Below are 16,681 nucleotides of genomic sequence, written 5' to 3' on the forward strand. Positions count from 1 at the left end.
ATAAAAATAATTCTTTAAACAGGACTGAAAACCAAATCTGAGCTCCATTATGTATGTGGATTGCCCAAATAAAGGTCACAAACATGGCGTGAAGTTAGGAAAGATTCTTTTTCTATCCTCATCGACTGTGTACAGCATATGTGGGAACGCTGGCAACATGAATATCCATTGGCAGAAGTACGATTGCTTAAGAATATAAAATATAGTGTATACTTCTATTTTATATATCACTTGGATATCACATCATTGCAGATTAGATTTTTTTAAATAAGTGTTTTTAAATGTCAGAACACTCTGTTTGTGCTTCTGCTAAACAAAAGCAGTTCAACAAATAGTGACACCAGATGAGACCTGACAGATTGCGGAACAGAGAAAGGGAAACCAGTGGTTTTAGAGTTTATAGTACTTCTCTAGTTTCTTGAGTCTGCACATGCCAGCAGAAAAGCCACAACATACACTAAAAGGAAACTTTCATTAAAAACATCTTATGAATCTGTTGAAAGTGTTTCCATGTTGTTGCAAGACCGAGCTAAGGCTTATCATTGGTCAACAAGTAGGCTTGTTTTGTTTACCTTATTAATACTTGTGTTAGGTTTAGCTCAACAAATACTTCAACCAGTATAATTAATAGTGAGAGAAATTTGTCCTTAAATATCATCTATATTTGGCCCAAAGAACCTGTTACAAATAAGTGACAGTAACTTCTGCATTCATGGAGAGTTATTTTCTGGTATGCTTCTATTGAGACATGTAAATCAGCATAGTGGCACATAAATATCAACAAGGTGCCTTTTTTTGCATCTCTGGGGCCATCATACATGATAAATTGGGGCATGTTTGCAGGACACCCCTCTTGCCTCAAGCAATGCCACTTACTGGGGTACACAGCACCTGGTTAATCAGGGTGACATTGCCCAGTGTCATGGAAATAGATGTTTAGCTCAAAGACTATTGAATGGTAAATATAAAGGCATTATACTTGGTGTGGTTCATGGACCAAATTGATGTATAAGGTGCAATAAACAGTATGGCCTCCTTTCTATTGCACTGATTATACGGGACAGACAGCCTGAACAACTAGAACAGCAGCAAGTAAAGAATAGCTACGGCTTATGTTCACTATCTCATTGGTCCATTCCACCTTAAACTGTCAGATATGATGTGTCAGCAGATTCGTTTTTCAAACCTGCCCAATCCCCGAATTGACCAATACCCATAGTAGATGGATATCAGTCTGGGAACTGTGGTCTGCCATACATATGCCAAAAATTGTACCAACATTGTTCCATTCACTATCACAAGCTGCCTTCGGGTGTGGCCTCAAAGCAACTATGTTTGTCCTCAAAAATATGTAAAATAAGTTATGTTTTATTGGACAAGTTGAGAGTGACTGTCACTACTTATAAAAATATTGTATATACATTAGCCTTAAATGGCCAGTTACATGGATTAGAATATCGGGTCTCTAGGACTCCTCCCAGATTCTCCATTAAATCTTGAATTAATCTGCCCATGTTGTATGTTCGAAACCAGAAATCCAAGAGCATGAACTGCCATAATCAGTATGTTAGTCATATAGTATATGAAGAATTCCATTTCATATTCTCTGTAGTGAGTAAAGCATGTACCAATGTTGGCTAAAGCATCGGGATTCAATATGAAAATAGTTAGTTTAAAAAAAAAGTGTATGCTGATGAATGAATAGATAACTAGCATTCCATGGGTTTTATGCTATAATGCCAGAGCAACTTTGGTTGTAGATCATTTAAGTAGGTGTATCGATTGCCACAATGCACGATATGCCTAAATCATTTCTATGTGGCTTGTAGTTATGACATTGGTGACATTAGTGTGGGTCTTTATGACTGTTGTAGAAACCCAACTGGTGCAAAAATGTTACCCTTTCTATCCCTTTTCCTTAATTGTGTGCCAAGTGGTATAGAAAAACTAACATTTGGTCTTTCCTGAGTGTAAGGCCAGTGGCTGATAATTCTTTATCGTAGCTATGAAAGTAATCACTTATTTGTTTGCATTGCAGCTTGTTGGGGACTTGTTGGAATTCTGCTTCTACACATTCAGGGAATCTCAGGCACTAAAAGTGGAATTTCCTGCCATGCTTGTGGAAATAATAAGTGATCAACTACCAAAGGTGGAATCTGGGATTGCCAAGCCTTTGTACTTTCACAGAAAATGACTGGAACAGTCTTAAAGGAGAACTTTGCCTTAAGTTTCCTCTTATATTCCACCCTCAAGCCCTTGCTCCTAGGAAACTGTGCTTTGGCATTCTGAAAACAGAATCTGATTTACTCTCTCCGAGCTGGAAGAAAACACATCGCTGAGCATCTGAGAACTGAAGAAAACGGTGAAACGATGGAAGGTGTACACGACAGATTCCCGTTCCAATGGATAAAAAGCCATATCTAGTTAATAACTGTTCCATTTTGATATTCTAACTCTTGAAGTTTTAATTACGCCATGGAGGTTCTGGTTTTGTTTCCTTTAAAAAGGTTCTTGGATGTACAAGAACGGTCTAACGCTTATCCATGGCCAGCACAAGAGAGTATGGTCAATATGAGGCATTACGTTTTATTTTGTTCTATAAGGAAAAAAAAAGTCAAACTGTTCTTAAAAATATTAAGAAACATTAGATGTTGAATTATCACATCCCACTTGTGACCTTTGATGTCCCGTGTTATCAACAATACTGTAGATAAAAGACTTGGGCTCTTTAATGTTAGCGGCTCACATTTAAATAACAGCCGGCGTGAGATCAACCTCCAGCAAATTTAATACGACCCTTAGGTTGATAAATAGGCATTTAATGATTAAGCTGTTAAAATAAAAGCCCCTGTCTCCGTTTATAGTACCCATATTGTGCTGGCTTTAAAGATAATTTTTTTGCGGTCTATTATGTACTGTATATTGCTGTATGTACAAATTGTGAAGGATCTGAATCAAATATATGGAAATTTTGTAAATGAGAAAAAGAAAAATCTAATGACTTGTAGGATGAACGGAAAGCCTAAGAAAGTATTTTTTGGAAGAATTCTATTTTGATGGAGACTATTTAAGTACTATCTTTGTCTAAATAAGGTAATTTTTTTTGTAAAGTGAAATGTTTTGCATGGATAATGACTTGTTTACAGCGTATTTAAAAAAAAAAAGGGAAAGCTGTGCCTTTTTTAGCATCATGACTAATTTACCATTTTACAATATCTGTTTGTAAATAGACTCACTTTAAATCCCAGTTTCAGTTCTATTTAAGATTTTATACTTTTCTGTAAAAAGGAAAAAAAAATGGTTCAACCTTTTTTTTTTTGTGAACTGCCTGCAAGAAGGATCGGAGCACACTTTTTAGGAATTCTCCTTAATGTTTTCTTTTGGATGACAAAGTTGGTTCCAGGCTATTCTGATTCATACAGCTACAGGGTATTATGGGGGCCTCTCTGTGCCCGCGGTGTATTGCCCATGTAACAAGTCCTTTTATCCTAAAATCCATCTTTATGGAACATTTTGTGATTACAAGTTCCCTCTCCCCCCCCCCCTATATGTATATATATATTTTGGTTTTATATAGATATGTTTTTGGAGGGGGAAATCCCCCTAAAACTGATGGCACTTGACGTTGTACAAATAAGAGGAAAAAAAGAGGTATGATGGGGCATGCCAAAAATATCCTTTAGAGTGCACTTTACTTTCTTCTGTATCAAGTGATCTTAATATCCCAAATATTGTATTTTTCATCATGAGAGCAAAGTTTTAATCAATAGTACCAGTTGCCATGACATCTGTGGCCAGGGTATATTTATGATGGTATATAGGACTTCTGAGAATGATATGCATTTTGTACAGGATCAGCACTATATGAAAATAAACTTTAATTTGTTTTGATGTATGGCATTACCAAATTGTATGCATAAACTTGCACTTTTCCAGATAATAACAGTAAAAAAAAAAAAAAAGCCTTAAAATAAAAATTCAGTGCTTGCTGTTAACTAACTGCTTGCAGCAAGCCAACGAATTAAAGCTACAAGGAAATGAAGCCACAATAGATGTTAACATCTGCACTTGACGTTTTGTTTTAAGATGAATGGTGTGAGTTTTCCGTTTTTTTTAAATATTTTGTAGCGCCCATTAGTAGGGAAAAAAAGGCAAATATTCTATTGATCAGATTGTGCTTTGGGGGTTCCGGCAGATCTGTTACTGCTCCCCCACAATGATATAGTCCCGTTTCTATTGCTATTCCTGGCTGAGCACAAACACAAGTGATTATTTGTACCTGGGATTTATTCTCACCTTTCTCTTAGGTGCAATAAACCATTAGAACCTATGGCAAGATTACGGCAAGATTACGGCAAGATTTCCAGTCATTCTATAAAAATATGAATTCAAAAAGTCGTGACAATTTGTTCATGCCGAAGTATATCTTTATATGATAAATGTCATCTATGTCATAGTCTCACTCTGGATACAATACAGTGCCTTGACCAATCCTTGCATTTTACTGAATAACAAAACATTTATAAATTACTGTTGCATAAATATTTCACGTGATATTGTGAAGAGACACATTTGTCGGAGGACTATATACAAGGTGCACACACTGTTGAAGAGTTATTCCTCTACACAGATTTGCTTATAATACACAAAAGCCATGAATATCCTGTAAATTATATCCTTATAAACGGTGAGTAGTGATGTCATCAGTTATAAACGGTGAGTAGTGATGTAATTTCTGTCACATGACTCACTAAAATTTGTGTATTATAATAAATAAAGTACCCCCAGTTGTAAAATATGAGGATATTAGAAGTTACCTCGGAGTTCCATGACCTGTATAAAAACACTCGGCCTTCGGCCTCGTGTTTTTATATGGTCATGAAACTCCTCGGTAACTAATAATATCCTTATATTTTACAAGAGGGGGTACTTTATTCACTATATATTATTCAGTTTATTTATTTAGTCGTTTTAATTATCAAATAGTGTCACAGATTCCCATGTGCACAGAGATCAGAGCTTGACTGACCCATTCACCTTTTTTTGCTCTTGAACCAGTCCTTTGTCCTACTGAAAGATGAACTTACATACAAGTTGTAGTTTCTTTATCTTGTAGTTTATATTTCATCATCCATCATTTTATGTTATTTGATCAAGAAGTCCAGCCTTTTCTGACTAAAAGCACCACAACAGCACAATGCTACAACCACAATACCTAACTGTTGGGGGGTTATTTATCAAAATCCGATTTTTTTTTTCTGATTTTTTAATTAAAAAAAAAGTCCAACCAAACTAGAATCCATGATTTGACCTTATTTAGCATTGAAAAAATACTTGATAAAATTGGTTCGGAAAAAAAAACTGGAATAATTTGGGTTTTTGCGGAACAAAGCAGAATATTATTGGTTTTATGCTTGAAATGCTCATATTTTTCGTGAAATGATTGGAACCCCCCAAAGTTTTCGTATTTTTGACCGAAGACCAAGATATTTTCTAATTTGAAATAGGACTTTTTGCCATTGACTTCTACGGGACCCCGACAGCTTGGAGATTGAGTATTTTTTGATTCTGACTTTTAGCAGCCTCGGGTTACGATAAATCACACAAAAAAAGTCTAGTTTTTTGGCATTCGGACTTTAATAACCACTTTGGTATGGTAAAAGTGTCTGTAGTATTAGGTTTGCATCACACATATTGCAAGAACTTGCATTTTGACAATCTACAGACGTGCTTCCTTATGATATTTTTTAGTATTGACTACAACCTCCTGTATAGGCCAGTGTTATATAGAGGCCTTGATCTGGTGCACATTTACAGTCTTACTTACTATAACTTTGTAGCTCCTCCAAATTTTCTCAAATTCCCTTTGTATTTGGGCGGATAGGCTTGAGGGACAATTATATCAGCCTTTGTGGTCACGTGATGCAACAACGCCTATTGTAATACTTAAGCTGGCCATACACGAGACGATAAAAGCTGCCAACAGAGCGAGTCGGGAAAGCCCTGTCTCCGACGGGTTTTCCCAAACGATATCTGGTCGAAAGTCGGCAGGATTAAAAATCTTGTCGGATGACTGCCGCATCTATCCATCCGACCACCCACGTTGGCTGCATTATGGCCCACGATAGGATCAGCAGATATCTCCCACCTCTATGTGGGCATATCGGGGAGGGAGATCCAACTGTTTGGTAAAATCACCATACAAGCAGATCTCTACATGTATGGCAACCTTTATTACTCCCTAACTTGGAAATGGTTTCCACCCTTTTCCTTATTCACATGTTTCTATAGAATTCTTTTATAGTCTTCATTTTAGTAACCGCCATTTAGTTTCACAGCTTGAATTAAGGTTACGGGGGGGGTTTATTTAAAAAACGTGGCAGTTATTTCAAACAATTCCGTGGTGAAGTAAGAAATTCATAATGCAACTTTGACCTTGTTAGAGCAATTGGGTTTCAACTCTCTAAATATACAGCTTTCCCATCACAGACACTGAATAAGCAAAAAAGGTTTGTATTTATTCTCACAAAAAATAATGTCACCTTCAATATGAGGTTTCCGGCCTTTGAAATAAAATATCACAGGGAATAACATATTATTGTAGGTTTTGTTATTCAATAAAGTAAGAGAATTGGTTGAGAGACTGATGCCTGTGCATATTGGCACATAATTGTAAACATATTTGCATATAATAGTCAATTTTATGAAGTTATTTTATTTTGAGCCAACTACACAGGAAAAACGTCAAGATTTATTAGAAAAAACTTGGTAAATATATTGTGCCCTTGGTTGAAATAGCTTCTCATCAGATATACAAGGACTTAAACAATGTATATATATATATATATATTTTTTTTTTTTTTTACAAATAAATGTGGCCGTTTTGAGATGCAAATCTTACAACAATTACATAGAATGAAATAAAAAACAGCTGCTGAAACTTTTTAAAGAGGTCTGTAAATACCTTATTATCTGGCCTGCGAAATATAAGCAGGATCGAGGTGGTAAAAGATCACTATCCATTTTCTCTCTCCTATCATGAAGATTTGAAGATGTAGCCTTACAAAAGAAATATTCATGGATCACATCTAAGTACATTATCTACTTGTCTTTGAACATCTTTAGTTGACTACAGTTAGTTGTTTAGGAAGAGACAAATTGCACTTCTGCTTGTTGTGCATGTGGGAGGCCCAATGTTAAAAACGATTTCAGACAGCAGATTAACATGGATCTCCCATGGTTTTTTCCTTAGGAAAAAGTACATTTTTAACTAGATATTATGCAAGAACCACCGAGCATGTATTGAATTGTACAACACATTTGTTTAGAAAATTTAAAAACACACGGTAGATAAAGTTCTACCTTCAGCTTAGCAATTGTGTTGACACATTTTTTCGAAACAAGTTCCATTCGATTTTAACAGACAATTTTGTTCTGCATATGAATTCCCATTTAACCATTTTACTGCCACTTTACCCTCTGTAGAAATGATAGTACTTCTGAAAACGGGGGAAAATTTAAAGGATTGGAGTTTTTATAAAGTGAACTTTTTTTTTTATAGTTTATGAATTATTTAACTTTTGCTCAGTTACTTTCCAGTTGGAACTTCAGCCGCTCTTTTGTTTCTAGGGTCCAAGTTACCCTAGCAGGCAGACGTTTGAATAAGAGGCTGGAGGATGAATGAGAAACATAGGGGCAGATTCACTACAGGGCGATTTGTCGCCAGCGACCGTATTGCAGCATTTCGCCAGGAGCAAATTCGCTATCACTAATATGCATAGCTGCACCCTGGGCGCCGAACGCTGGTGATTTTTCACTAGTGTTACTTCAACAGTGCAAGCATTTCATAGCGAAGATGCTCTAGCGTTCGGTTGTGCCTAGCGAAAATTCGCTAGTGAACCTGCCCTTAGGTCAATTTGCATATGGCGGGTAATTTAAAGTTGTATGGACGTCTTTATTATAAATGTTGGTGCAAATACTTTGTTACCACTTTTTCTTACAAATGTCCAGGGAACCTTAATAAAGACAAGAGAGTTAATATAAAGCCCTACACATGAGCCCACTATATAGTGAATGTTCCATATGTTATGAAATGTCTGGAGAAAACCGGTTACCCAAAAAAAGCCAATCCTGCTAAAAAAAGGAAAAGGAAAATAAAAAAGGAAAAGTCAGCGTTCTTTGAACTTTAATGCATTTTCGGCACACAGGATATGATGTAAGTGACAGAAGATTGAGGAAGATCTAACTTCTTTTTAGCACTTTGCCTGGTCTGAGGTGGTGAAGTGAACTCTGGCGAAGGAGGAAACGTTCAGTAAAATCCGCACTTACTGAATTTGTGGAGTAACGATTGTTCTCCATAGTGAAAAGTCGCCTGTCGATAGAGTGCGAATGATTGATATAGACGGCCCCGTTCACTAGCGAATTGACGCCTGCGCCTGTTAGTGAAATGGCAATGTCCCTGCGGGTGGCAACGCTAGCAAAAAGTCCTTTAGTAACTCTGCCCCATAAGATGATAAAACATTGTAGTCAATTGTTTTTTTGGCTGCTGGGGTCAGTGAACCCAAAGGAAAGCTGTAAAGAAGTGGAAAAGGAAGGGTAATAATTAAATAAACTATAAAAAAAATGAATGATAGTAAAAGTTGCTAAGAATAGTCCATTCTATAACACACAAAAAGTTAAACTTAAAGCAAAACCCCTTTACAACCCCTTTAAAAGTGCAAAAACAGTGTAGGGAGTGTAGATTGGCGTAGTTCTGTCTTACTCTGGGTGCAATGCTGCCCTTGTTTAACCGCACTACATATAGGAAGGTTGGGACGTGGGCAGAATCTTGCTCGTCAGATAATACAAGCTGAGAAGAAGCAATACATGTATGGCATTAGGGAACCCTGTACTTAATGACACAAATCTCATACAAGTATGGGACCTGTTATCCAGAATGCTCAGGACCTGGGGTTTTACAGATAATGGACCTTTCCATAATTTGGATCTTTATATCTTCAGTCTACTAGAAACTCATGTAAACATTAAATAACCCCAATAGGCTGGTTTAGCTTCCAATAAGGATTAATTATATCTTAGTTGGGATCAAGTACAAGCTACTGTTTTATTATTACAGAGAAAAAGGGAATCATTTAAAAAAATCTGAATTCATTGGAAAAAATAGTATATGGGAGATTGCCTTTCCATAATTTGGAGCTTTCTGGATACCATGTTTCCAGATAATGGATCCCCTACCTGTACATGGCTCCCTTGTTTCTATGTGAGCTAGGATCTTTAATTGCACCAGTACAAGTATATATTATCCCTTATCTCCTCCTCCGGTACCAGCAGTAAATAAGCCCTATTAGCCAATTGGTTCGGCTTATGTTGGAAAGTTTGCTTGTTTACAGATCAAATAAAATTATATGAGCAATTAATTTGCACAGAAAATCTTTCAGCAACATCACAGCAAAGACCGGGATGTGAAAGTTCAGAAAATATGCTTTGTGCGTTAGAGTTGATGGGATGTAGATAAAATAAAAACAGTGTTCTTGGTTCGGCGGTTTTTTTCTCATCCTTAAAAATTTTGTTTTGCCAAAATCCTTTTTTTTTCAACTGTGAAATGTTCTTCTTTTAACTGTGGCTTGTTTGCCTAAAAGCATTCACCTGCCCTCAGGTGACCAAACTTATTTATTAAAATCCAAATGTTCATATCTTGAAAAATTCAAGTTTTTTTTCACTACAAAACTCAAATTATACCCGATGCTGCAAAAAGCCCAAATTTGAAAATCTGCCATCTTAGACCTGTTGAGGTCATGTATAAGTCAACGGGAGACGTCCCTATCCCTATTTTACGTTTTTGTGATCTGCCCTGGGTTTAGCCTGAAAATCTGACCTTTTGGCCAAAAATTCTAGCAATTCGGGGAAAAAAACCCTAAATTCGAGCCATTTGGGAAAAAGCCTGAAAAATTTCCCATGATCCAATTAGATCAAGTTTTTTTTTATTAATAAATAAGCTAAAATTGGGCATGGGAGTTTGGTTGTGGTCGGATTTTCGTAAAATAACCCCCCTATTGAAATTTCAGTGTAATACATTTTTTGGTGTTTTTTTTTTCTCTTTTAGCTCATAATTTAACCTCGATTTGTAAAGGAAAGAATTCTCACACATACAAATAAAAAAAATATATTAAATCGCAAAAATTCTTTTTACATGGCATCAGCATGGAAAAACCATTTAGATGGGAAAATGAACTGAACAAAACGTGTTCCCTTCAAGTTCACTGGTGTTATAATGTGTGAAAGGTATCAACATTTTTAAGCACGGAGCTGGCCGTGGATATATGTGGACACACACATAAAAGAAGGTTAGGGGTAAAGGAAGTAACATAATAGAATTTTTTTTTGACAAAACCACTAAATGCATAAATACATAAAAACAAAAGTGCTCAAACTATCGTTAAAGAAGACGCAAAGACACTTTGGGTAGGGCGTAAATCTGTAATTGTTAAACTTGTCTTTAGAGATTCACCAAGGGGCATATTTATCAAGGGTTGAATTTCAATTTGAAAAAACTTCGAAATTCAAATTCAAAAAGTCGAAGATTTTTTTTAGTCGAATAGGTCTGTATTCGGGCAAATTCGCACCCGCATCAAAGTAATAGCGCATTCGATCGAATTTGATTCTTAGTTTTCCCCCAAAAAAACTTTGATCTTTCAAAGTCATCAATTGACTCCAAATAAGTTCTAGGAGGTCCCCCATAGACTAAAACAGCAATTCGGCAGGTTTTAGATGGCGAATGGTTAAAGTTGAATTTTTAAAGAGACAGTACATGATAAATTTCAATATTCAAATTTTTGGATCGAATCTGGATCGAATTTGGACTATTCCCTAGTCAAAGTACACAAAAATAGCCCCCACGTGTTCAAGTGTTAAAGTCAGTCTCTGTGTTGTGTCCATAAAGGGGTGTTAAAATACAACAGATTCATCTTGTATAGACAGACAGATGGCACTTGCAGTGATGCTTGAGCCTCAGCACTGAGGGACACTGAGGATTAGAAAACACTACAAAGGCCATACACCCAATAAATCCCAACTCTGTGTACAAAATCCCTAAAGAAGTGCAATAATATGTGAAAATACAAAAATATACTCCATTCTACTTTTATTCATAATCATGTAACACCTTAAAGGGGAACTATCGCAAAAATGAAAATGTAATATAAGCTTCATCATACTGAAATAAGAAACTGCCCCAGGGCCCCATCCGACTGCTCTAGTGCACCGGGTCGCTGTGCCGGGTCTCCGCGTGTGCGCATTGTACCACGCTATTGCGCATGCGCGTGGCGCAGCATTTGTGCGCATGGGCAAAATGTTTATTGTCCCGCGACCCCCAACAAAGAGGGGTCGCACAACACCAAGAAGCGGATCTGGCCCGGCAGGGCCCACTAGGTTTTTTCCCGGTGTCCCACCTGCCCAGTCCGACACTGGGTGTCAGATATTCATTGACAGTTAGATCATATATATGTTATGGGGGGGGGCCTTTTGCTAGAAGATGTATTAGAGCTCACTCTATTAAAATGACCAGAAATCCTGTCTCTCTACATGAAGAATTTGTGCAAAAGGCAGTTATTTTGTTAGATTTAGTTTGTACTGGAATCAGTTATTTGAGTACGTTCTAATTCATCTGCTAGGAAAGGGAGCCCCCTATAAGATATATTGGATCTAACTGTCAATGATTATCTGACACCCAACTGCTGCATGAGAACAGAATGAAGAGAAACAGATGCTGAGAGAGGGATAGTGAATATAAACTTGATTATTTCAGAAACGGTACCGAATATTTAATTGATTGTATTTAGGAAGTTTCTTATTTAAATATGAGGAAGCTTATATTAAATTTTCATTTTCACCCCTTTAATAAAGTCGACAAAATGAAGGAAAAAAAAGTCCATCTTGTTTCTAATATGATAACATTCTCAGTATTTAATATGAAACCACACAATGGAACATTCTTAGATATGTGACAACCTCAAAAAAAAAAAAGAATTTTATGAGAATTTTTCATATGTGTTTCTTTCGTATTGCTGAATCATCTTTGGCTTTTATTACACCAAGAAAATACTTCCTTTGTTTTTTTAACTACTGTCTTCGTTTCAAACCACAAGCCATTTAATGGTCTGACGTCTGGAAATTATGGGCAGACAGAAGTTTCTCATATGGACTTAAAAGTTTCTTGGGTTTTTTTTAAACATTAAATAATTAGTACTCTAGAAGTTGCCAGTTTTTATTTCTTGCAGAAGAGACAATCCTCAAGTTACAAACTCATCTAAAAAAATGAGACAGAATGCACCAAGTTCTGCTGCACTGGCTGCATTTACTGCAACTTTACATCCCCTGTTGTTGAGTTTCTACTCATTTTACACTGTTTTCCCCGGGTTCCACCGATACTGTATAAAATGCATTTCCCTGATTTTACATTTTCCTGGAGTTCCAGTTGCAAAGCAAGATTAGCAAAGTCAACATTTCCATCCAACAACACATGGGTGAAATAAGGATTATGTGAACTATGACCCCGCAGACAGAAGATAAAATCATGAGGGAAGATGATTTACCCTTGATTTCCACTTGAGACTAAACAATATGTGAACAGGCCTTATCGCATATTAAAAGGATACTGTCACAGGAAAACATGTTTTTCACAAAACACAGGTAATAGTGCTACTCCCGCAGACTTCTACACTGAAATACATTGTCAGTTCCCCACGTGCCCTCAGTCATGTGACGTGCTCTGATAAATTTCGGTCACTCTTTACTGTTGCACTGCAAGTTGGAGTGATATCGCCCTTCTACCTTTCCCCCTAGAAGCCCATCAGCAGAACAATGGGAAGGTAACCAGATAACAACTCCCTACCACCTGCATTACTAAAAAAAATGGTGGTAGATACGAGAACAACACTCAATAGAAAAAAATCCAAGTCCAGCTAACCAAAGTCACAACTGGCTGCCTACACACCAATATTTCAACTTAAAGAAAATACACTCATTGGTTCAAAAATAATTTTTTAAATGGTAAAATCAACTACTTCCAATGTACCAGTGTATTTAGTAATAAATATATATAAAACAAAATGCTTATAACTGTATAGTTAACTGATTTATATAATGCCACACACTGCACCAAATTTTTGGCAATTTGCCTTGAAGCATGACTGTGTCACATAACCTTTTCATCTCCCCTACAATTATTATAAAGAAAGATAATCCAATTTTTCCTTTCCCCCTCCCTTATGTGTCTGAGGATCAGTTTGTTACACTGGGTGGACAATCTGATTAAATAGTAGGGATTCACTGAATCCAGGACTCGGTTCGGGATTCGGCTTTTTTCAGCAGCATTCGGATTCGGACGAATCCTTCTGCCTGTCCGAACCAAATTTGTATCCTAATTTGCATATGCAAATAAGGGGTGGGTAGGGAAATCGCGTGACTTACTGTCACAAAAACAAGGAAGTTAAAAATGTTTTCCTCTTCCCACCCCTAATTAGGATATGCAAATTAGGATTTGGGTTCGGTTTGGTATTTGGCTGAATCTTTCGGGATTCGGGGGTTTGACCGAATCCAAAATAGTGGATTCAGTGCATCCCTATTAAATAGCTTCTCACTCATCTCACAGTTCAGCTGAAAATTAATGGAGGGGGGGGGATGATAGTATAAAATACAACTGTTCTTTGGTTGGTAAATTTTAGTAAGTTACTAAAGAATGCATTATCAAAACAAGAATAACTATAATGATATACTGCCCCTTTAAGTATTTGATACTATTGGTTTAACATTACTAGTGGGTATTAATCAAGCCCATTTTGTCCTCTGAGTTCAAAATTAAACTTCTTAGAGTTTCAATTCTCATAATCATATGAGAATCATAACAAGACAACAATTGCCTAGTCCTACATTAAATAGATGTAAGCACATAACAGAAAACATGTGTGAAGAAGTACACCCTTACTAATCATTTAAGAAGGTAAATAGAGCAAGGCACTGACAATGAAGTACATTTGATTATTGGATCATCAGGAAGTGTGGCCTCCATCTCAATAAATGCTAAGCCTTCAGCACTTCGCTTTGGAGCTTTCAGGTTTGGCAAAATACCAGTTACTGCTTCTAATTCTCCATTATAAGGGATTCTATTCCAATATCAAGTGTGGAGGTGGGGTCATGAGATTCGGGGGTGCTTTTGCAGTTAGTGACTCTGTATTAGTGATGGGCGAATTTATTTGCGAATTTGCATTGAAAATTTGCGGCGATAATTCGGCAGCGTCAATGTGTTTTTTGACGCCGGCAACAATTTAGATGCCTATTGACTGTAATGAGTCCCGTCAACTTTGATGCCCGCGCCCATTTTGACGCCGGTGGATTGTCACCGGCGTAAAAATCTGCGTTTCACTAATTTTTCGACCGTTACAACTCGAGAACATTGTAAGGACATCTTTGCTGACCACTGAAGCTTGTAAAGTTGACAGGACAGATTCTAAGAACACATATTGTATATTTCCAAATAAATGGCTGAAAGAAAAAAATCCAAAATTCTTATATAGGGCAGTAATCCCCCCCCCCCCCACTTCAACACGAGTTCAATGAATAGGGCTTGTTCTGAAAATACTTTTTGCCTATTTTTATAACCACAAAAAATTGAGCTAAAAAAAATAAATAACCGCAACATACAAAAAGAGTGGTGCTTGAGAAAAATTCCACAAGAGCGGCCCTTGTACCAGATACCCCTCTTTTTGTATGTTGCTGGTTTATCCGCTCCCTAAGTTGAGGGGCTGGGGCTGGTGCACCTGGACCACCTGTTCTACGTGATGAGTGATCAACATATTCTATATCCTGTGCCCCCTTTTTTTGGGTGGTTTAATGTTACTAAAAAAAATAACAACCATAAACAGGGCAAACAATGATATTGAAACTACTCCATGTTTGGTCCTTATGAGGTAGATAATTAGATTACCAGTACACAGCTAACACCCTGCATAATGGGCTCTTGCTAACAAAACAGTCACAGTAAAGGGCAAAGGGAGGGGATTGTATACTGGACATTATCTGCTTTGCAAGGACCAAACATGAAGTAACTCCTATTTCCTTGTTTGCCTTGTTTAGGTTGAGAATTAACAAAAAACAAAAGATTGTACATAATTAAAACAATAGTGTGTTAATCACAGGTCCTATTCATTGATTCACATCCCCTTTAAACAACAACTGTCAGAAGCATAGTTGTAAGTAGGAGTGAGACAAAATTCTTGAAATACAACACAAGAGATTGATATATTCGTACAGAAAAGACTGAAGGTGAAAGTTGGATCTGCAAGTGAATAAATAGTTACCTATTCTGATATATTTTTTGTTCAATAAGTAATCTTTACTTAGTGTGTTATTTTATTTTTTACACAAGATGAGACTGATCCAATTGTGGGGTTTAGGGAATCATTAATATGTATAAGGACAGATTAAAAAGAATTTCTCATATACCTGGATCTTTTTGTTTTCATATCGGGGAGATAAGCAGCAAAAGAAAAGCTTTATTTTAAAACATTTTTTAATCAGGGTTGGACTGGGCTGGCAGGACACTGGGAAAAAACCTGTTGGGCCCCTGCTCTTTTGGGCCTCGCCAGGCCAGACCCGCTCCCTGCACTCCCCCCGTTTACCTCCCTCCCTGACCCCGGTAACTGATGCACTGGAAAAATGTGTGTGTGGGGGGGGGGGGTTGGCAGCAGATAGGACTTTGCGGCTGGGGGTCCGGGGGATGGTGTGGGGGTCCCTGATGGGCCCTGGCCCCCCAGTCTGACGCTGTTTTTAATGGTGACAGAGGGGTCTTTAGGCAATCAATTCTAGAAAGGAGGAATGCTACTTTATATCATAGGAGGTTTGAAACCACCTGGCAGGTCCATATATATGCCACAGTGAGACCATTCAGCAGGACAGTCCCTCTTTTGACAGCTCAACCCACAGTGCCACGTTTGTACTGGAAAGTCCCGACTTTCTCTGCACTGAACAGCCAGAAAAAGACAAAAAGTTTCCAACTTAATTGCCTTTTGGCAGAGAGCCCAGAACAGCCACCAGGTGCAACTAAGATACTTTGTAACAATTATGAGATAAGCAAATAAGTAATTGTAACAATTAAGATAACAGGTCCCTTGGGAAAAGTTACACTCACAGTTTAAAGGGCATTTCACCTTCATTAGCAAAACTGTAATAACTGGAAAAAAACCACAGAAATAAGTTCAAACGTTCATAACCTGCCAGATTTTATAAAATGAACATGGCAATTACGGGGTGTGGCCACAACAATGGGCGTGGTCAAAAAAATCACCGCACCAATTTTTTTTGTCCCTTTTTTTGTTTCCAAAATGTTGGGAGGTATATTACTCGACACTGACAAAAACGATACAATTATAGCAATGAATATAGTTTAAAATGTTTTATTTGATTTTCACAATAAACAATAGAAATCAGCAAATATCATGTAGACTCTGAAGATGAATATAGCAGTAAATATATTGTATCTTATAGGTACAACATAATTCTTTTTTTTATTTGCGGTTGGAATATGAGGGGTTTGATTTTCACCAATGATGGAAAACAAGATCTAATTGCCACTGATTACAAATGCCATGGAATGGGAAAGGTACACGACACTGAAGTGAGACGTAGA

General features: G+C 37.1%; 1 protein-coding gene across 2 annotated transcripts in view; it reads left to right on the top strand.

The window, feature by feature from the left end:
* nr3c2.L (nuclear receptor subfamily 3 group C member 2 L homeolog) overlaps positions 1-3,891 on the top strand; it is a 195,412-nt gene extending 191,521 nt beyond the window's left edge. For both annotated transcript variants that reach the window (XM_018243204.2, NM_001090605.1), the window contains 1 exon segment: positions 2,039-3,891. In XM_018243204.2, the coding sequence (XP_018098693.1) occupies positions 2,039-2,194 (156 nt within the window). In that variant the 3' untranslated portion in view covers positions 2,195-3,891.
* Positions 3,892-16,681: the final 12,790 nt, after the last annotated feature.

This window comes from Xenopus laevis, chromosome 1L (genome assembly GCF_017654675.1).
Source record: "Xenopus laevis strain J_2021 chromosome 1L, Xenopus_laevis_v10.1, whole genome shotgun sequence".
NCBI lineage: Eukaryota > Metazoa > Chordata > Amphibia > Anura > Pipidae > Xenopus > Xenopus laevis.